Source organism: Plasmodium brasilianum, chromosome 11, assembly GCF_023973825.1.
Source record: "Plasmodium brasilianum strain Bolivian I chromosome 11, whole genome shotgun sequence".
In the NCBI taxonomy this organism is placed as follows: domain Eukaryota; phylum Apicomplexa; class Aconoidasida; order Haemosporida; family Plasmodiidae; genus Plasmodium; species Plasmodium brasilianum.
The window spans coordinates 1,393,568-1,416,524 of record NC_090124.1 but is presented as its reverse complement, the minus strand read 5'-3'; the positions used below and the strand labels follow the sequence as shown (position 1 = coordinate 1,416,524).

General features: G+C 25.9%; 9 protein-coding genes across 9 annotated transcripts; 4 read left to right on the top strand and 5 right to left on the bottom strand.

Annotated features, from left to right (window-relative positions):
- Nucleotides 1–91: 91 nt before the first annotated feature.
- Nucleotides 92–787, top strand: MKS88_003772 (splicing factor 3A subunit 2; the record flags this gene model as incomplete). The annotated part of the gene is made up of 1 exon (XM_067216895.1): nt 92–787. One exon carries the CDS (start codon nt 92–94, stop codon nt 785–787), a length of 696 nt encoding a protein of 231 aa, XP_067072584.1.
- Nucleotides 788–1,510: 723 nt separating this feature from the next.
- MKS88_003771 (PIMMS43 protein) lies at nt 1,511–2,920 on the bottom strand (the record flags this gene model as incomplete). The annotated part of the gene is made up of 1 exon (XM_067216894.1): nt 1,511–2,920. The coding sequence occupies one exon, from the start codon at nt 2,918–2,920 to the stop codon at nt 1,511–1,513; it is 1,410 nt and encodes a 469-aa protein (XP_067072583.1).
- Nucleotides 2,921–5,414: 2,494 nt separating this feature from the next.
- Nucleotides 5,415–5,937, top strand: MKS88_003770 (ATP synthase-associated protein; the record flags this gene model as incomplete). Its single annotated transcript, XM_067216893.1, has 2 exons — nt 5,415–5,493; nt 5,630–5,937. The coding sequence occupies 2 exons, from the start codon at nt 5,415–5,417 to the stop codon at nt 5,935–5,937; spliced, it is 387 nt and encodes a 128-aa protein (XP_067072582.1).
- A 531-nt stretch (nt 5,938–6,468) lies between these two features.
- On the bottom strand, nt 6,469–7,263 carry MKS88_003769 (uncharacterized protein; the record flags this gene model as incomplete). The annotated part of the gene is made up of 1 exon (XM_067216892.1): nt 6,469–7,263. The coding sequence occupies one exon, from the start codon at nt 7,261–7,263 to the stop codon at nt 6,469–6,471; it is 795 nt and encodes a 264-aa protein (XP_067072581.1).
- Nucleotides 7,264–8,645: 1,382 nt separating this feature from the next.
- Nucleotides 8,646–11,066, bottom strand: MKS88_003768 (uncharacterized protein; the record flags this gene model as incomplete). The annotated part of the gene is made up of 1 exon (XM_067216891.1): nt 8,646–11,066. The coding sequence occupies one exon, from the start codon at nt 11,064–11,066 to the stop codon at nt 8,646–8,648; it is 2,421 nt and encodes an 806-aa protein (XP_067072580.1).
- Nucleotides 11,067–11,899: 833 nt separating this feature from the next.
- MKS88_003767 (merozoite surface protein 10) lies at nt 11,900–13,135 on the bottom strand (the record flags this gene model as incomplete). Its single annotated transcript, XM_067216890.1, has 1 exon — nt 11,900–13,135. One exon carries the CDS (start codon nt 13,133–13,135, stop codon nt 11,900–11,902), a length of 1,236 nt encoding a protein of 411 aa, XP_067072579.1.
- A 3,233-nt stretch (nt 13,136–16,368) lies between these two features.
- Nucleotides 16,369–18,243, top strand: MKS88_003766 (cleavage stimulation factor subunit 1; the record flags this gene model as incomplete). The annotated part of the gene is made up of 1 exon (XM_067216889.1): nt 16,369–18,243. The coding sequence occupies one exon, from the start codon at nt 16,369–16,371 to the stop codon at nt 18,241–18,243; it is 1,875 nt and encodes a 624-aa protein (XP_067072578.1).
- A 1,085-nt stretch (nt 18,244–19,328) lies between these two features.
- Nucleotides 19,329–20,225, top strand: MKS88_003765 (uncharacterized protein; the record flags this gene model as incomplete). The annotated part of the gene is made up of 1 exon (XM_067216888.1): nt 19,329–20,225. The coding sequence occupies one exon, from the start codon at nt 19,329–19,331 to the stop codon at nt 20,223–20,225; it is 897 nt and encodes a 298-aa protein (XP_067072577.1).
- A 614-nt stretch (nt 20,226–20,839) lies between these two features.
- MKS88_003764 (DnaJ protein) lies at nt 20,840–21,922 on the bottom strand (the record flags this gene model as incomplete). The annotated part of the gene is made up of 1 exon (XM_067216886.1): nt 20,840–21,922. The coding sequence occupies one exon, from the start codon at nt 21,920–21,922 to the stop codon at nt 20,840–20,842; it is 1,083 nt and encodes a 360-aa protein (XP_067072576.1).
- Between the last annotated feature and the right edge of the window lie 1,035 nt (nt 21,923–22,957).

Here is a 22,957-nt window from a genome sequence, read left to right as displayed (position 1 = left end):
TTTTATAGTTAGCCTTTCATATTAGTTAATTTTTCAATTATATATATATATTTATTTATATACATTTATACGCATATATCGTTGCAAAAAGATGGATTTTCAAAATCGTGTGGGGCACAAAACGGGCAGCGGTATGCCACTGACGAGGGAAGACATAAATTTAGAAAGAAGAGAAAGACTAAAACAATTAGCATTAGAAAATATTGATATTACAAAAGATCCGTATATTTTGAAAAACAATGTTGGTATGTATGAATGTAAACTATGTTTAACTTTACATAATAATGAAAGCTCATATTTATGTCATACGCAAGGGAAAAAACATCAAATGAATTTGGGACAAAGATTATTAAAGGAAAAAAATGAAATGGCTGCTAATAAGATAGACAAAGTAGTACCTGAACCCAGAAAAATTATAAAAATCGGAAAACCAAGATATGATGTTACCAAAGTGAAAAATAAAAAAAATCAACGAGGAATATTATTTGAATTATCCTTTCCTAATATTAAAGAAAATACGAAACCAAAATTTCGTTTTATGTCCTCATTTGAGCAAAAAATTGAACCGCCTGATAAGAAGTACCAGTATCTGTTATTTGCAGCAGAACCTTATGAAACTATTGCTTTTAAAATTCCAAATATAGATATAGATGAAAATGAAGATTTTTATTATAAATGGTTTGAGAAAAAGAAAATATTTGTGATGCAAATTCATTTTATTAATACCCCTGATCATTTACGTATGCGAGACCATCCAAATTTTTTACCGCCCCCTATGAGGTGGTAATTTGCAATAAAACAACTGCAATTATGTTGTTCTTTTTTTCATTGCGAAAAGTAAGCGGTGTGACTGCAGGGAGTTTTAATGTGATAACCATCTATTCCAGAAAAGATATGCCTTTATTATTTACTCAAATTTTTACCTTAATTTTTACCCAATTTATACTTTCTCCCCCCTCCCCATTATTATTAGCCCGATTTTTACCTTATTTTTTGGTTATACAAAAAAGTATTTTTTTTATGTAACATTTTTTAAATGTTTGCAATTTTACAACATGTTATTCTGCATATTGCATAATTTATTTCGCATTTCGCATTTCGCATTTTTTTTTTTTTTTATATATAAGCATTTAAAGAGTCTAAATAATTTCAAAAAAATTAAATTTTAACCATTCATGTAAAAAAATTAAAAATATACAAATGCTTTTTACATTCTTTTATTTTTATATTTTTACGCATATTCAATTTTTTTTCTTTTTTTTTTTTTTTTTTTTTTTTTTTTTTTTTTTTTTTTTTTTTTTTTTTGTATTTCTCAACACATATATACATGCACTGCAAATTATGCATTATGATTTAGGTACGCATGTATTTTACAAATATATACACATAGTACATTCATATACATTAAAGTAGTTATGTAGATGATAATAAAAAAAAAAAAAAAAAAAAAAATTCATAAAATGTTTTATACATACTATTATTTTCAAGATTAAAAATTAAGCATAGATATTTAAAACATAAAAATAACAGTTGTCATTATTACAAAGAAATATACTAAATTAGAAATTGCTGAATTAGCCATTAACAGCTTGGCAGCTTCTTTACATGTTTCCATGTCTTTGTTAATTAAACTCTGTTTAAACTCTTTAAGCAATATAATATTGGATTTAGGTAAATTCGGCACATTTGTCTCGCCATTTCCTTGTCCGCTTGCTTTCCCGCTCACTTGACCATTATTTTCGCCTTCAGAATTTTTTAATTTTTTAAGTTTTTTCTTCTTTTTCTCTGCCTCCAGTTCGTCACTGGCGTTTGTTATGCATATGTTCAGGAAATCATCCAACTTCGAAACGGAAAATTCGTTTTCGCTTAGCTTATCTAACGTAAGAAAATGTTTAAAACTATCGACTTTGCTATCATAAATGGATTTGCACATCTTCGTAAATTTGCTAGGTACAATTAGGGCACTTTTATCCTGCGAAGAATTTCCAGTTGAAGCGGTAGAACTGTTTGATATTTCTTCTCGACTCTCATAACCTAATTGCGAAAACATCTCATTTTCATTTTCACTATTATAGACATCAATTTCCTCAAGATGATTATCGTCAGTCGTTTTTTTTTTTGATATCATATCATCCAATAAGTAATGAAGGGTAAAGTCTGATCTTCCTTCCGAAATTCCGTTGCTATTATGTTTTCGTACATTTCCATAAAACGATATATTTAACTCACCAATATCTTCTTTCTTTGTATGTTTTGAAAAAGTGAAAAAGAATAATATAGAACCATTTTCAAAATTAGCACTACTTATGTCTATATTTGAGTTATACAAATTAAATAAAGTTTTAATAACACCATGAAAGAAATCCTGTTTTTCTATAAACCCCCTGCTCATCATACCCATCCTGTCATATAACTCATTTTCATCATCATTTATGTATTTCTCCTCTTCATCACTTACCAATTTGTTGGATTCATATGTTGCTGGTTTGGCGCCGGCATTTTTATTAAGTGCAATTTTCGTATCCATAATTTTATATGGTGCAACTTCATCCATCAACTGTTGATCATGAGATAGTGGCTGTGCTATAAGAGGATGTTCAATTTTCTTAACTTCCTTGGTTTGTTGTTCTTCACATGATGATTTTAAACTACCGTCTTCCTGATTAACTAGTGTACATTTTTGATCATTTTCCTTTCTTTTTCGTTTTTCCTCTTCTGTTGAGGGTTCTTGCCTTGATTGTTTATAATAAGTATCATAGTGCCTTCCTTGTTCAAAACTGTGTTCAACGACATCATTACCTTCTGCAGATGAATGATGTTCACTTTTTATGTTGTCCTTAGTACCATCAGTGAGTATCACATAACAATTCAAAAAAAAATATATAAGGAACAATAATGGGAAATAACATGTTTTAACCATTTTGGATTTTCAAGAAAATTTCTGTTTAATTTAAAGAAAGACTTTTGAACCAATATTTTCTGCTGTTAAATAACAGTTTTTTTAATATTTAAAAAAAAAAAAAAAAAAATAGTAACTAGAAAGATATGTATAATTATACAAAATAGTATTTATATATTATATATATATGTATGTATTTATTTATATATATATATGTAATATTTATGTACATAAATATATGTCAATGAGGATAGTCCCAAAGTAAAGGGGAAATTAATATGTTGTAAATGAAAAATGAAAAAGCAAATATTTCTAATAACGAAAAATTAACATAATTAAAAACTAACACATTATGTTTAAAATTAATAAAATTTATTAAAAAATTCGGAAATAGCCAATTTAATTTAATATATGTTTTTTTTTTTTTTTTTTCCTGAAAAGAGATGCGTTCATAGATTTTTGTTCAAATTGGTTATAACTAGCTTTTTTTTTTTCTTTTTTTTTTTTTATATTTTGTTTTTACTTGGCTGCAAAATGGTTATCTTAAAATGTATCTAGAGAATACGATTACATTGTTATAACACCTCACTTCTGTATTATCACCTTTGGTTGTATCTTGGTTGTCGTTTGGCTTTTATTTATTTTTTTTCTTTTCTTCATCTCTTTGGTTGCAAAATGATTATTTAAAATGTATGTAGAGAATACGCTTATATTTTTATGGCACCTCTTTTATTTCATCACCTTTGGTTGCAACTTGGCTATTTGAATTTTTTTTTTTTTTTTTTTTGTTTATATTTATCCACGAAATGGCTGTTATTCCTACATATTCTTTAAATTTATAGCTGTATGTTCATAATTTTTTTTTTTTTTTTTTTTTTTTTGTTCATATTTTTGCACGAAATGGCTGTTTTTCTTACATATTCTTTAAATTTATAGCATATATGTTCATAATATTTTTTTTTTCGATGCCTCCGCACACAAATTAGGCACTTATTACTGTAGAAGTATATTAAATACATGTGTGTTCATATATTTATCTACATATATTATTTATACGATGGTATGGTATATATACTGTCATACATTGGTATATATTTGTAAATGCATATTCTTACACGGATTTATTTTATTTTGATATATAGTCATATCTAAATTTATTCATATGCATGAATTTCAAGATTGTTGACAATTTGAATTGTATGACTATCGAATAGTATAACGTATTAAAGTTGTACGTTTTTGTCTTAAAGATATAGTAGCAAGTCCCAAAGATTAAAAACATTATGTAAAAAAAGGAACATTCTGAATATACGAATTATTCATATTCCCCTATTTATATAAATACTAATTGGGGATATATTTCCAAGTTTTTTTAAATAATATAAATATAAATAGATAAATAAATAAATATATATATATGTAAACTGCATAAATTGTACACTCAACATATTATGTATATGTTGAATACCGCCGTATGAAAGTATTTTCTGGTTCCTCTCTTCTTGAATTTTTTTTTTTATTATTTTTTTTCATTTTTACACTATGAAAGGTGTTAATATGTTGACAAAAAAAAAAACAAATTTTATTATGAAATTGTATGTTTTAATATTTATAAATGATATGCAAATGAGAACGTTTTCAATTTTATGCTTTTGTCATGAAATTCGTAAGGATACTTGTATGGATAAATAATACATGTACAGGTGTGTGTAGTATATATTTCTTTAATATAAACAGTATAACAAAAAAATTTTTTTACTGTTTCAGTGGTTTCATTTTTTAAAACATTACCATCAACAACAAAACTGGGAAAACAAAATACGTAGTCCTTGCACGTCTGTCATCTTTTTAATCTACAAATTGATTTATACCTTTTTATGGAGTGCACAAATTTTACAAAAAAAAATATTTTATTAAATCAAATTGATTTGAACTGAAATTAAAATTACACTGAATTAAACTAAAATTGAAGTAAAATTATGCTATATTAAGTTGCTTCCTTCATTTTCTTTTCTCTTATTTCTTTTTGAAAAATATGCTTTTTTTTGTAATTTTGTTCGAAGCAAAAGTGTGTTAAAATTTTCAACTCTCAAATTCATGGAAGAAGAAAAAATATATCATATGTTTTCTTTTGTTTATGGTGAATGTAAATTATAAAGATACAATATAAAAGAAAAAAAAAGAAAACTCTAACATGTTTACCATTACGATGGAAAAAAAAAAAAAAATAATTTTTTATATAAAAATATATATTCATAATTGAAATGTGGGTTATAAATAAATACTCATGTATTCCTTTAACAAAGAATAAATAAACATATAGGAAATAAAATTGCATTTTCTATTACATACATACATACGTATTTGTATATATATGTATACGAGTTTGAATGCGTATAATTTGTACATTTGAGAGCGCTATAGAGAGGCGAAGTATATACGCCTTCCATTTTCGAGTATAATTGAGTACATTTTTTTATTATATCCATCTTTTTTTTTTTGCCGTTTTTGATAAATGTTAAATCTTATACCAAAAAGAATAGTATCGAAAACATTGCTCTTTGGAAAAAGGCCAGTCCAAAGGATCCGAGTTGGTAAATTGAGGAAATTAAGAGAAAACATTTTTTTGGGGGGGGATTGATAGTTACATAAATACATTCATATGTATATGTGTATGTAGGTACGTATATATAGGCCCAATATCGGCTATTTTGTTACCTTTAATTTTAGGAAAGGATAAGAATGTTTTAGAATTGAGCTTAAGTGATGTGAACTCCATTTATGATGATATTGACGAAAACACAAATTTACATAATAAGGATTACAATCCGTTGAAGTATAGCGTATATGTAAAATATAAAATATCCGCATTGAACCTAATTGAGGCGTATAAAAATGAGGAAAACAAGAAAACTGCATTAACAAATATTAAATGGTATGCAAAAATTAGGGATTACTTTTTTATAAATTTTTCTAAGAACCAGATTGAATTAAAAAAAAAAATGGTTCCGAAATTTTTTTATCCAATGGAAAAATAATTCTTCTCATTTCACATTTCGTATTTCACAGTTCGCTTTTCGCACTTCATATTTCGAATTTCCCTTTTTGTTTTATTTTTTTCTTTTTTTAAATACTTGAATACTATCCATTTAAAAAAGTGTCTGAATATTCATGTGCCTCAAGTGTGGATGTAGAGCATATTGCGCAGTTGCTAACAAGTCTATTATGTACATATAAGCGTACGCGCCTAAGGACGTATATTTATATATATATATATATGTGAACATATAACGAAGTGCATGCATTCGAAGATTAATATATAGGGGAAATGCTCCTTTTTGTTTTAAATTAAATATCAACTATTTACGAATGGGAAGCGTAAAATAAGAATATATAAATGTGTACTAGTATTCGTTAAATTTTTATGCAAAAAAAAAAAAAAAAAAAGTTCACTCTTGTTCGCTGTGTGCATACACAACGTATGTACATTAATACATGTATATACATATTAATGGTAAGAGGATTGATACGTTTCCCCGTCGGTCGAAAAACTCGCGTAAAACCAATTTTTACATATCTGCTTCTAGGCCATTAGTATCAAAATAGAAATATTTATTCCACTTATTCCTGTCGTAGTAATCAAAATACACTTCCTTGATTTGAGGTATATCATCAAGGTTAAAAGTGATGACATTCTTTATTCGTTTAATATTTGCATTTTCTTCTTTTTTTTCATTATTATTATTATTATGCTTGTCCTTTATATCTGGAAGGATAGCATCATCAATTTTGGACTCTTGTTTATTTTCTATTAACTTCTTATGATAATAATATTTGGAATTGGCAACATCTCGAAACTGTTCAAACATTTTTAATTTTTTAAATGAGTTTATTAAATTATTTTTTTCGTTAATAAATATATTCATTAATTGTTCTTGGGTCAATTCTTGAAAGAATTTTACCTTTTTCCTAGAGATATGTAAATCTATATTTTTTTTTAAAGTTTTTTCATTTGATAAAATAATTAATGCATTTGATATAAATTCATCTCTATTGTTATAATGAAAAAATTCATCATCTTTAAGTATATTGTACAAATTATTGTTTCCCTTTTTTATTTTTTCGTATATTGTATCATTTTCATAAATATATGTTTTAATACCTATATATCTGAAAAAATTACTGGTCCACATCCAGTACAATTTTTCACTGTAGCTGTCCATGAAATGCACATCATCTAATGAACATTCTTCAGCTTCATTTACGGTTCTTTTTATTTTTTCATAAATAAAATTTTCATTACAAGTGCACGAAAAAAGGAATAGATACAATGTGTGAAATAATATACATAACTTCAACTTCATTTTGTTTTTTTTTAAGCACATTTTGTCTGATAATTTTAATTAAAGTCGGAAAAAATTATGAACAGGCAAGGTGATAAAAAGGGGAAAGCTTTTGCGACAAAAAAGAAAGAAAAAAAGAACATTAAATAGACATATACAAATATGCAGCATATATAGCACATACGGTATATACAGCACATACGACATATATAGCACATACGACATATAGAGTAAACTCTGTCTAAGTAACAAATACTTTGCTTAATAATTTTAGGTCTTTTTTTTTTCTTTCCTTTTTTTTTTTTTTAACATTATAAAGATGAAGAATTTGGATGTTATGAGTTACACCCTCTACAAGTGAAGCCTATATGATGCTGGTTCTTTAAATAATAAAAATTTGTTTGATGCTAACACATATATATATATATATATATGTATGTACTATATTACATATACATGCCCACACACAGGTGTGTGCTTAATATTTACACAGACTGTGTTCAATTTAGGCTTATTTTTAATCATCCTATTTCTGTTTAAAAATATTTATTTAGTAAATAAGCAATCTTTTAAATGTCTTCTTTTCATTCTTATGCAAGTAGAGTCAATTTAAAAAAAATTCGATTTTTTCTAACTTTTTAATTGCATATATGTAATGTTAAAAGGAACTTGAAAAATTAAAAAAAATAATATTTTTTAAAAATGTACGCAAAAATTTGCTCATAAAAAAATAAAAAAATATATGAGGGTGCTTATTACAGATTAAATCTACTAAAATAAAGTGGAAATATGTTAGAAAATTAAGGATGTGCAAGAAAAAATAAAAGAAAACGAAAAAAATAGACAAAATAGGAAAAATAGAAAAAACATACCCAACAAATGCTTCCACTATATTTTCTCAGTCAATCGCAAAAAAAAAAAAAAAATTCTTTTTCTGCTTAATATTCAAAAGAAAAAATGATCTAAAGGTCTAAATGTTATTTTATTACATGCTTTAATTTATATTTTTGAAAAATATATACATAATAATGAACAAACTGATAAATATTTCAAATGAAAGGGAATGGTATATAATCAACAAACAAACGTCGAATAAGTCAACAACAACAAAAAAAAAAAAAAAAAAAAAAAAGCATAATGAAATTTTATAAATAATAAAATGAAGAATGGTTCCAAAAAATTAAACACACACACACACACAAAAAGGTATATTTTTAAATAAATTTTTGTATAAGACAATATTTGACCAAATTGTGAAGGAGCAAAATTGAGATGAACATTTCAAACACATACACCTCCTTTTATTTCTTCTTTACGATTTATAGCTATCCCCCTGTTGATGTAGTAAAATAGTGAAATTTATGGTATAACAAAATTGAGGATTTTTTACACGTTGAAAATTCTCACTTTATATAACTTCCATTGCTAATAATGAATATAAAACTTAAAATATGATTTACATGATTTTTATTACTGTTCCCACTACTAAAAAGGATATGCTGATAATTTTTATATATACTATTTTTAAAATAGCTAAAAATTTCGTAAGACAGTTGTGCATTTGAGTCTTCAATAATGTTGTCCATACGCATTTTTTTAATAAGATGAAGTAATAAATTTAAAAGATAACATGTTCTATTTAATATTTTTATTTTCTTCAAATCGTTCATAGTAGTAAGTGAAGAATTATTTAACAGACAGTTATCTTGTGCTGTTATATTTTTAAAGCATACATATTTCAAAAAATAAAGCATACAACTCAGTAACAAATTAAAATTAATAAAAACTTTTTTTTTTTTTTGAGATAGATGAAAATATTTATTTTTTTGGAAAATTTTGAAAATGTTTATAAAAGTTCTAAGGATATCATACGTATCAATTACACTTAAAAATAAATTATGGTTATTCGTTTTATTCTGCAAAATTAAGAATTTTAAAAAATTAGTAAACTTCGTTAAATAATATAAATAAAATAAGGAACTAATTTTTTGATCTTCTAAAAAATTTGTTATATTAGCTAAAATTACTGTATTTTCCCGATAAAACAACTTTTCACATTTTTTTTTATTTAATATAATTTTATATATAGAAATAATAATATCATTAAAATGATTTTTTAAATCCTCTTTATGTCTCATAATGCTTATACAAAAAATTGCAAATGTTTTGCTATTAGTTTCTTTTGAAACTAAATATTTTATTCTTTCAAAAAGAATATCAAAATTTTTCCTTGAAATTTTGGTATCAAATATAATTAGGTCAAATATATTACATAAGTCAAATAAATTTATAAAATTTATATATTTCAATAGCAAATAATTTGACAAAATATACAGAAATTTATTTTTCCATTTTCTTTTAATGCTAACATAAATAATGATAGACATACTATGCACGTTTTCTTTTATGCACTTATTTTTTTTCCTATCATCCTTTTTTTTCAGTACTGCTGGAAAGGTAGTAGAAGGGGAAGAACTGGCTTCACCCCCCTTCACAATTAGATCTGATATATGGTCAATTATTTCGTCTTTAGCTGCCGACGCACTGTCCATTTTGAAGTGCCCCACTTTATTTTCCCCGCCATTGCAGCGGCTCCCTTGTTCTACCTTTGCCTCTTCATCTGCTTCTGTTTCTACGTCTACCTTTTCCTCTGCTTCTGTTTCTACGTCTACCTCTGCATCTGTATCCGCTTCTTTTTGTACATCTTTGTTCTGTTCCACTTTCACTATTCCCTCGCTCCTTAATTCACGCGGAGCCTTTTTTTCCAAAAATTCAAATTTTTTCTTTTTTTCGAACCGCAGAAAGTTGTTTTCTAGGTGCTCATGAAAAGAGGTGGTGATAATACTTTCCAAAAAGTTAAGGGATAAATACAGATGTAATAAAAATGTATACATAGACAAACTTCTTATATTTAGGGGATAACTTTTTAAGAAAAACATGAATGTCGACAAATCATGCAAATTAAAGGAGTTATATTCATATTTGGAAAATTTATTTTTGAAATACAACATTTGACCTTTTTTGTCTTCATCACTTAAGTTACATATCAAATCGTAAAAGTAATGCATATCAACATTCGTATTTATAGTATCTATGCTTAAGATAAAAAAATCTTTTACACATTCTTTATAATTATAACTTAGGAGAAAAAGAAAGTTGTATAAAAGTACGTCATTTTTTTTTTTTTTTTTATGTAAAATGTCTAAAGTTAAGAAATATATAAATTTAAATATGCAGAAATGAACAATTTTTTCACTGTTTATAAGTTTCTCTTCCGACAAGCATTTTAATATAATCGTTAACTCCTTTAGGGTAAACAGATTAATATTGTTAAGAAATATATTATTAAATCTGTTGTATACTTTTATTTTATACTTGTTCGAAATTTTTTTTCTTAATTTATGAAAATTATGTAGGATACAAGCAAAGTGGATATAGTTCCGTTCGGACTCTTCAAATATGTGAGGCAAAAGAAAATTTACTTTTCCTTCTAAGTTTTTCTTTTCATCATAGTTTTCATATTCCCTCTTTAAGGACTTTAAAATTCTTATAATGTGCTCAAAATTGATGTTTGATTTTTTCGTTTCTTTTACTAAGCCGTTGATAGCCCTCGTTGAGTATGGCTTTATGTTCGTGTGAAAAAGGTGAAATAAAGGGCTAATTTTTTTGGGGGCAGAAGAGGAATTACTACTGCCATGGTGAATAGAATTCCCTTCTGTGTTACTGCAGAAATTTATTTTTTTTAAATCTACGAAAAATCTGTTGTTACATTTTTTATTTTTTTTTCCATAAAGATATATAATTCTTCCTACGCCTTTTATCATGGCGTTTGTTTCCTTTGTCGGTTTGCTTGGCAATGGAAAGCAACTTCGTAAGTAGCATTCGTGTCAATGATAGCAAGTACGTAATAAATATATATACATATTTATGTACTTATAGATATACATATATACGTATATATATATATATGTACTTTTTTATACTACTCGCATATTCTTATACGATGTATACCTTTTTTCTATGATATGCATATTTTTATATGTACGAATATATGTACTTGTGTGTCATTTGCATGACTAGTTGAAAATATTACGAAAATTTAAAAAAAACAAAGTCGCGAAGTTGAACATAATCCATAATAAATGAACAAAAAAAATGCCCAGATTTTTGTATCCGCGAAAAAAAAAAAAAAATAATAAATTAATCATAACAGTTATAGCAATCATAGTACTCAAAGCAGTCATAACGATTATAGCAATCAAAATAATCGCAATAACTGCAATAATTGCAGTAGCTGCACTATTCAGAGTATTCATAACAAAGAAATTATAATATTAATCATAACAATGATGACGTAAAAACGGAAAGAGATTAAGATGTAAAATTTAAAAAGATAACAGATGATGACATTCATTGACGGAAAACAAAACATATTTACCTTTTGACAAAACCACAAATGCAGCAATATTTTTTAATTATATATATATATGTACATGCATATATATAAGTACGTATTTATATGTACGTATTTATATATACGTATTTATGTGTACGTATTTATGTGTACGTATTTATGTGTACGTATTTATGTGTACGTATTTATGTGTACGTATTTATGAGCATATATCTGTACATGTAGAGTATTCCTTAAAGCATGTTAAAAGAGAAATTTCTGAACAACACCAATAACAACTAAGAGGAGCAAGTACACCGATTGCCTTGCTTGAGATCCCATAACACAGAATATACCGTCACCAAAATAATCATGTTTACACTGACATCTTATATTATTATTTTTATCAGTTGAACAATCTGCATTTTTATCGCAATTTCCATTTTTCTTCTTACAATCCTTTGTAGTCATAGGTATACACTTAAAATAGTCTACGGAAGTATCTTGCACATAATTTGCTCTACACCTGCATTCTTCTTTATCTTTATCAACAATATAACAACGAGCATTAGCTCCACATTTTGAATATTCACATATATGGTACATTTTGAAATGTACAAAATTTTTAATAGCTTTAGTGTAGAATTTTGTTTTCAAAATTACTTGTTCAAAATTATATACAACATTATCTATTTGGCTAGTGGTTTCCTTAATATCGTTCCCTTCTTTTAACAATGTTTTCTGAATATGTTCTGATACCTCAGGTTTGGGTTTTCCTGTTTCTTTATTTTTAAAAAAATTATCATAACTATATGGGGACGTATTTGCCATACTTTCTCCACCTTTCTGACTAGTAACTTCCTTACTGTTTGATTCCTTTGATTCAGGTGGGTCTTTTTTTGCTGCATCGTCAACACTGGGCTTTTGCTTTTGTTTGTTAATATCTTTATTATCTTCAGTTGGATTTGTAGTATCATCATCCTCAGCTTTAATTGTTTGATTTTTACTTGAAAAAAAAGGAACAAATTTATCTTTTACATAATTAAATGCATGATAAATTTCGTCCTTTATACTTCTTTCTCCATCCTCCTCCTCATCATCATCATCTGATGCATTCAAAGAATTCTTATTCTTTTTGTTGTCATTCGAATTGTCTGATTGCATATCACTCTCGTCTATATTATCTTTCCTTTTTCTTAAAAAAATTTTTTCAAAAGCATTAAATATACCGGTTGGGCTGAACTCGGCATTTTCATCATCCTGTATATTTATTTTTCCCGAGTTATTTCCAGCAAAGGCGTTATCATTATCATTTCCATTTCCTCCTTCGATTGATAAGTTTTCATGATCATCATTATCAACTGCATTATTTTCTTTGTTCGAAACGTCTTCCTTTTTCTTATCTTTTATATCATTTGTATTTATGTAAATTACATTGTTTAAATATAATAGGAGCAAAATTGTTAAGGAAATCGACTTATTCCACCTGATAAAAATCATCTTTTACCTTTTTCGTTCATGCAAAAGTTAATGTCAAAAGGTCAGAAAAAAATAAAAATTATGGATAAACGTGCACGTGCAAATGTGTGTCGTGGGGGTTTACGCATGTAAAAATATGTACATATATAAATATATATACATATACATATACATATACATATACATATACATATACATATACATATATATATACATATACATATATATATACATATACATATACATATACATATACATGTACATATACATATACATGTACATATACATATACATATACATATACATATGTTATACTAATTCGCACTTCTTATTTTATATAAAATTAAAAGAAGTGCTGAAGTACAAAATAACATTAACAGAGAGTCAAGGGGAATTACAAAAATTTAAAAATACAAACGTAAAAATATGACCAATTCAGGAAAAACAAAAATCGACCAAGAAAAAGAAGTCGAACGGGAAAACAAAAAGGAAATGAAAAAAGAAGAAAGTGAAAATGAAAATTAAATGGATAATGAATACAAAAACGAAAGAGAAAACAAAATCACTAAGAACACCATAAAAAAAAAATAAAAAAAAAAAAATAAAAAAAATTGTGTATACGCGATTTTCAAATAATGCACTGTAAAATTAATTTTTTTCCCAGCTCATTTTTTTCCTTCCATATTACTAATTTTTTTGTTTTTTTTGTTTTTTCTGTTTTTTTCTACTCGCAAATACAAATAGTTGAAAGAAAACTAAAAAGAGAAATAAATTAAAAAAAGAAATAAACTAAAAAAAGAAATAAACTAAAAAATTGTAATTTCTTGTGCTGAAAAGATAGAAAAGTTCAGAAAAAATTAAAAATAAACTCTCCAAAATATTATTCTAAATTTTGACGAGAAAAATTTAAACTTGGATGATAAACTAAGGAGCACGGTAAAGCATTTAAATATATACATGTACATATTGGACAAAAAAACAAAGAACAAAAAAAAAAAAAAAAAAAAGTTGAAAAAAATAGCAATTTAAAAATTATGTCGACTAAATCGCAAATGCGACAACATAATTGTATTACCAAATGAATACATTGGTCGTATGTACTCATTTTTTTTTTTTTTTTCCTTTCTTGTAAAATCAACCATACTGGACAGAAAAATATAAAATTTATGGTAAAAATTACGAATGTGTACCATATAATATAAAGAATTAAAAAAATTAATTTTTGGTTTTTCCAAAAAATGGAGAAAAAATTTATACTAAGCATTTTATAATTTTTTGCATTAAAGAATTTAAAATTAAATTAAAATTGTTTTATTTTTTACAACAAATGGAAAAGCAATAATCATCATATAGTACACTTTTATAGTGTACACTTTATTTTATTTAACAGTTAAACAAGTGGTGTTTACGTACATATTACCAGCATTATTTCCTCATTTCTTATTTTTTTTCACTTCTTATTACATATTTTGTTTGCCGTTTCAATAAAATTATAAAATGCGTAAGAGTAAATTCATAGAACAATTACTCTGTCCACATATGTATCTTTTTCATAATTAACTGGTAAATGGGCTTTTATTTTAGGAAATTTCCAGGAAAGTTTTACCATTAAATGGTAATAGTGAACGCTTAAAAAATATATAAAAATGATTAACGATAAAAAAAGTAAAATAAAATAAAAAAGGAAAAACGTAAAAGAGGAAAAAAGGAAAAATTCTTTCATTGCATATTTGTCATTTTCTTCGTTTTTATTCCAAATATAAATAACGTTTAACACACTTACAAAATGCGTAGTAATCATGTAGTTTTCCCCTACTGGATAAACGCATAACATGAATAAGCACATATATGCTTTTTTTCGTTACATTAAGTTCTATACCTATATATTTTTTTTTTTTTTTTCTTGCTAATATAAAACAGAAGAGGAATCATTTTATATTGAGCTTATTCCATAAAATGTATGACGACTCATATTTTAAATTTTTTATGCTGAGTACTTTTTGTAGTACCATTACTTTATAATCATTTCAACTTGTATATAAAAATCTTACGAAAGCTTTGTTTTTCATTCTGGCATATTTAAACAAAAAAAAAAATTTCTTTTTGTATATGAAAAATGAAAAAGGTTTACAACTGTTCAATTTAACAAAATAGCACACACAAAATTGTAATGTGTATTATAAGGGTGTGAATTTGTTTCAATTAAATAATGTCTTTTTCTGAAAAAAAAAAAAAATATTTTTTCTATATAGTTGTAAAATTTGCTAAATATATATTCATTAATCAAATTGCCTTTGACACCTATAATTATTAACTGGGTACAATCAATGGATGAAAATTTTATGTAAAACTTTTTTTTAAAAGAAAAAAATACAAAAATTTACACACAAATATGTAAATAAAACTATTTTCTTATGGTTCATGCGCCATAATATAAACCCATATTTATCAGTATTCGCTCGATTCTAAAGGGGAAGCTGTTTTTTAATGCTAGAAACACACGCTCTTAACAGGTGTTTTTAGCGTATATGCATATTTATGTACATGGCTATTTGTTCATATGTATGTATGTACGTTTATATGCATATATAAAATAATGCTCCTTCGTTTAATATCTGAAAACAAATTGATATATTTTAAATGTAAACGCAAAACTTTCTGTCATGGTTAATATTCCTTACGTGTAAATCACATGCACAAAAATAATGCAATAAATTATTTTTTTTTTAATTTTTTTTTTTTTTTTATTGAAAAAAAAGAGGGAAAAAAGAGAATAAGAAATCTGAAAATATAGAAATAGTACATACATTCCTCGTTATATTTATTTCCACAAGTTCAAAATATGTGAACAAAATAAAATGGCAAATAAAAAAAATAACCTGATTTTATATATATAAAAAATAATATATATGTGCATGTACATATATATATATATATGGCTTAGGTTAAGCAGGATCTTTTTGATTGTGCAATTTGGAATTTCTTTATTTTTTTTTTTCGAACAAGTAATAATTTTTCTTTATCACTGTCGAGGAATGGAATTCCTTCAGTTCATGTTTAAACCTTGTAAATATATAATTTCTTTTTAATTTTTATGAATAATACAAAGATGGTATGCCTATATATATCTGAATTTTAATACGAAATATAGCTATAAGGAAAGATAGAGAAAGAATAAGGAATAGTGGAAACCACCACCACACGATAGTTTTTTTAATGTATTAGCTACAAAGCGAATTTAAAATAAATTTTTAATGAAGGAATTTAACGACAATACTTCTTTTTTGCCAAATGTTGTAAGTAATGAAAATGTCAATAATGGTAGTAGTATATCGAACGATGAAAATATCGCGCATAATGAAAACGTAGATGAAAATGAAAACGTAGATGAAAATGAAAACGTAGATGAAAATGAAAACGTAGATGAAAATGAAAACATAGATGATAATGAAAACGTACGTCATAGTGAAAATTTAGGTTATGATGAAAACGTAGATGATAATGAAAACGTAGATGATAATGAAAACGTAGATGATAATGAAAACGTAGGTCATAGCGAAAACGTATATCATCGTGAAAGCCTGTATCAAGGTAAAAGCCTATATCATGGGGAAAGCCTATATCATAGTGAAAACATATATAAAAATGAATTAATAGATGATAATGACATTGCACCAATCAGCGACTGTGTAACAAGTAATTATAATGACGTAACTGTTGTGTCAGATGAAGAAGAGGCTAAAGAAAAAAAAGAGGAGTACAACAAATCGTTTAGCACTGTAAAGATGGAAAGACCCATTTGGAACATTGATAAAATTGCATTTTATGAAATTGTTTTGAAACAACTTAAAGATGACAATTTAACTGAATCGTTCGATATTTTAAAAAGGGAGTTAAATTTAGAAGAAAATAAGACTGCTGAAGAAAATTATCTATTCAATTTATTTACAAAGAATATATTTAAAAAACCTGAAATAAACAATGAAGAGGAATATAGAAAAAAATTGACGTCATACGAAATCTTAAATAAAAAATTAAACATATCCAACAACAATTGTTGCATTCTAAATTACGATGTAAAAAACGGAAAAGTGAGAAAAGTATATTCTTATGAAGTTACGGATCGTATTGAATTAATTCATAAAAATAAATGTATTTGTTGTGCAACAAATTTTACAAATAATATTTTGTGTTCAGGTGGTTCAGATAATATTATAAAAATAGCTAAAATAAATGATATAAAAAAAAAAAAAATTTTTACTATTGATAATAAACATACAGGAAAAATTAATTGCCTTAAATTTCATCCTATGAAAAATATTTTATTTTCAGCAAGCGATGATTGTACAATTCAGATTATGGATGTAAATAAAATTTTAAAAAAGAAAAAGCAACAATATAATAAATATAATAAAAATATACGTGAAAAATTACATGATGACCTGTTCAGAAATATTATAATTCAAGATAAAAATCCTTTTATATCCATGTGTGTACATCCGTGTGGTGATTTCCTTTATGCAAGTAATAAAAATGAAAATATATTAAAATTATATGACCTTGAAACTTTAACATGTTTTACGTCATCTGATCAAAACACATATCATACTTCATCCATTAATGATATTAGTGCAACATCCGATGGAAATATATATGCTTCCGTTTCCGTTGATGGGAATATAAAAATTTGGGATGGTCATAATTCTCATTTAATACATACACAGTTAAATGCACATAATGGGTACTCTATTCAATCAGTCAAATTTAACAAGTCAAATTGTTATATCATAACATCAGGACTTGATGGACAAACAAAAATTTGGGATATAAGAAATTTTAAATCCCTTTTTACCTTTGGACATGGGTTATCATGTTCTTCAAATAAAAGTATCTTTATGAATGATGAATTGCTCTTAGCTAATATTATTCAAACAAATGATCATTTTACATCGAAATTTTATATTTACAATTCCTATTTTGGAAATATAGAGCATAACATACAAGATATACACATAGATCAGATATCTGATATTGTTAATGCAAAAGATGGGTTGAATGTGCACACAGCTGGGTATGATTGTGTGTGCAAGACCATTAAAATTGAGCAGAAATACGTGCACGATTATTAGCTAAAACATAAGTACTTAGCAATTTTGTAAAATGAGCAAGGTGTAGTTTACCGAATTTGGTATAATTTGTAAATAATGTGGATGCAAAAAAATGCATAACTTCACTATTATTTGAACAATTTTTTTTTTTTTAAACTCTGTCTAATTCCGTTCATTATGAAAATATGTACATATATATATATAGATATACGTGGGAATATGCATCCACACACGAAAACATTTACATACACATATACGCGTTCACATGGATATAGTTATGCCGCACTTTTACCCATTTTGATTAATTAACCCATATTGTGTGCTTTTTTAAAAATTTCTCCAATGTCTAAAATTTTTGGTAATTAACGTTTTTTTTTTTTTTTTTTAAATTATCCACATTTTCTAGTATTCATTTTGTTTTCTTTAATTTTACCATATTACAGTTTTGAATTTTTCCTTTTTTGCATTTTTATTTAGCAAACTTGTATTTTTAACATACTTGAATAAATGGAAAGAGTGGGGTCAAAAGTTTTAGTTAACAAGAAAACCTCTTTTTTTCATAGAAATACAAATTTTATAATCTACTGTGCAAAGCAAAAATTTACCTGACCAGCTAGCCATTTTGGTATTTTAGAAATATGTGTAAGAAAAAAAAAAAAAAAAAACTGCTTAAGTATGCTTGCATGTATATACATATATTTATATATTTCCATATTTATCTTACTCTTTTTGCACCACATGTATCTGTCTTTGTAAAAATTAATATAAAAAGCATGTGAACCATGCGCAACGTTATTTTAACCTTTTCGTTTACAAAATTGTAAAACAAAAAAAACGTTAGCGTATATATATATATATATATGCAATTTGAAGAGCTCACCAACGTTACATCTATATGCAGATATTACAAAATTGAGGTAGTCTTCATTGGTTACTACATTACTCGACAAACTACGGAACTTTTAGTAAATAATTATCAGTGCCGCGTGTATATTCACATATATATATATGTGTATGTAGGCGCGTGTGACCACTTGATACTGGACGCAAGGGAAGCTATATTGCTTCATAGCTGCATAAACGTTCAAGTTCGTGAAAAGTGAAAAATGAGTAAAGCAAAAATTGATGATTTTTTTGAAAATTTTTTAAACCTTCCCAGTACGAGCAATAGCACAGATAACTCAGATGATACAATTGGTTCAGATACGAGTGTAAAAACAAGTCATTTGTTGTACGATAAAGATTTAGAATCAGACGAAAAAGAGAACGAAACACATTTTTCCCCAGAACGTTACGATAAAGAAAAAGGCAAAGAAATGTCCCATTCAGATATTGAACTTGGTGTTAGGAGAAAATTCTTGAAATCAATATTAAAAGATAAAGAGAAACAAAATATTTATGAATTCAGAAAATACCTATCTGAAAGCAATGTGTTTTTTACCTTTGTGCATATATTCATAGAACTAATAAATAATAAGGAGAAAATTGAAAACCCATACGAATATATTATTAACTATTTTCAATTAAATAAAAGCGACAACAATGATGTAAATAAAAAAGATTTAATAAAAGAAAATTTATTTTACAAAAAACGAAATGAAGAATTAGCTAATAAAATAAGTGAAGTACACGTAGAAATTATGGATGTTAAAAAAAAATATTGTTGTAACGATATAGCAAATTTCTTTTTCAAAAACGAATTCGAAAAATTTAGTGCTTGTGAAATTTTCAGTAAAATTAAAAAAAATGACAAAAATGACGAAAATGACGAAAATGCAAACACAGATATATCATCATTCTTTTTTACAAAAGACACATTTTGTCTTTTTTTAAATTTTCTAAATCATTCAACTAGAACCGAATTACATGATTTATTAATGCAGAAAACAAGCACACAAGAATATTCTCTTCTTTGGAATAAACTGTTAAAAGGGTTAGAAGATTTTGTAAAATATTATCTATCTTTTGATAAGTTCACCGACGATGCGTTTCACCCGACATAAGAAGGGAGTATGCAAATATGACTACGCATATTTATAATGCTTATACAAGCAGGATTAAGTAGATAAATAGTTGTTGTTCAAAAAATACAAAATGGGGAAGATATAGGATATCATAATAGAGCGCTGCACATGGTGCTGCAAATTGGTGTACAATAAACGGTACGGAAAGAATAATAAATTATAAACATGTACATGCGTACATACATACGTATGGATGGGCGGAGTGATACATGCACATATGCAAAAACTGTCATTGGGTGGTTAAAAATAAAACCTTTTTGCAAAGAAAAAGCTCACTCTATTGTATTTCGGCTTATTATATTTCAACGTACTTTAACTTATCCCATTTTATCTTATCTCATTTTATCTTATCTCATTTTATCTTATCTCATTTTATCTTATCTCATTTTATCTTATCTCATTTTATCTTATCTCATTTTATCTTATCTCATTTTATCTTATCTCATTTTATCTTATCTCATTTTAACATATCTCGTTTTAACTTATCTTAATTTATCTTATTTTAATTTGTATTGATCTTTCTGCTCGTGCACTGTACCCTGTCCTGGTATTTTCATAATGTGCTTCTTCTTTTCTTAGATGTCGTACATTCACTAGATAGACTTAACGGACTGAGCACAAAGTATGACCGTTGTAAATAAAGTAATGTAAAATTTATTTTTTGAAAAGAATTGAAAAATATTATCCATCAAAGAATTAGACACGTGTTTCATTTTTATTACATTGACAGGTGAAAAAGGACCGGATATACGATTTCCAAAAACTCTATGGGCACTTTCAGGTAATGTATAATTTGCTCTATCTACGACAATTAATTCATGATAAATATTTAAAAATTTATATTTTATATATAAATACATTTCTGTATCTTGTAAAATGTGCGAATACTTTTTTTTTTCTGTTTCACTTTTTATTTTAATTAATGGTTTTGGAATTTCACAAAAATAAGCAAAAGAAAAGTCATCATTAAATAATAAAGAGCTATTTTCAACTCTTGACTGTAAAATTATAGTTAAATCTAAAAATGGCCCTTGTATATGATCTTCTGTAATTGGTTCAATATTGAAACAATTATTTATACATTCATCTTTTAATGTCAAGTTACCAAATAAAGCTTTTTCTATTATTAAGCCATTTTTTTCCTTTTCATCTTTAAGCTTTTTGTTATATATGTTTTTTAATTCGTTTATTTTATTTGTATATATAATATCAGCTTCCTTCTCTAATATTTTCCTTTCTTCCTCTATTACATTTTCATCCATATAATTATTCAAAACATCATAATAAAATCTTTCATATTCGTCTGTTAATATTTTATATGATTTTTGGATTAAATAATAGCATTCTTCATATTCGCTAGATAGCTTTTTATTAACACTTAAAAGTTTCGATAATAATAAATAGCTTTTTCTAATACTTTTATAGTCTGATTTTACACTAACATTAAGTATTTCATAATATTTCGGTTTAGCATAATTTTCACTCAAATATTTTATTTTTGCTATATAATTATTCAAAAAATATTTTTTATTCTCACTATTCATTGAGTTAAGTTTTAAAATTTCGTTGCTGTCTATATCAGCTGGAAATTCGTTCGTAATAATGCTTTTGTTGCTTTCCTCTCCTACGCGTGCCTCACCGTTAGTTCTTTCCTTTTGTCCACTCGTGTGAGTCATATTGGATGGTCGGACAACGAGCAAATACCAGGTAAACAGGAGGAATAGCTAATAAATTATACCACAAATAGGTGATAAAAATGGATAAAGCAAATTAATTGAGCAAATGAACTACCCAAATTAATTGAGCAAATGAACTACCCAAATTAATTGAGCAAATGAACTACCCAAATTAATTGAGCAAATGAACTACCCAAATAAATTGTGCAAATGAACAACCCAAATAAGTTGTGCAAATGAACAACCCAAATAAATTGTGCAAATGAATTACCAAATAAAATACACAAACTAATTAATTAAATTAATGAAACAAATGCACGGCCGAATACGCGAAGAATAAATAAAGCGAATTAATTAAGCGAAAAAACGTAGTTTTGTCCTTATAAAAAGCGCGCACAGTTAAAAAGGAGAAAAAAAATTAAGTTAAAATATACTGCCTGTTCATGCAAAAAAGTTTTGCACAAGTATCCCATAAATCGAAACAAACACCTACTCACTTTGCACAATTCGCAAACATGACAATATTATTTCCACATCGTTTACAGTTCAATTTAATTCTTTCTAGTTTGTTCTATGTTATATTAATTTTTATTGTGTTATATTAATTATTACTGTGTTATATTAATTTTTATTGTGTTATATTAATTTTTATTGTATTATATTTTGCTTTATTGTGTTCTGTTATATATATTTTTTTTTTTTTTTGTTTTGTTATATATATATATATATATATACATATATATTATATATTTTTTTTTTTTTTTTTTCCTTCATTTTGTATTATTTTATTTCTTTTTTTTAACCTTGTTTCATTCCACTTTATATACAATATGGGTATAAAATATTTTGCTCTGAGGTAATAGCATATATATATAATATATTTCTGTGTGTAGTCAACTTTTCAGTATCATATAATAATATATAAATATATATATATATATATATATATATATATACACACATAATATATGCATATGTGCACACACACTCAGCCACATAATAGATACATCTCTTTGCTTAGTAAGTGCTGACTAC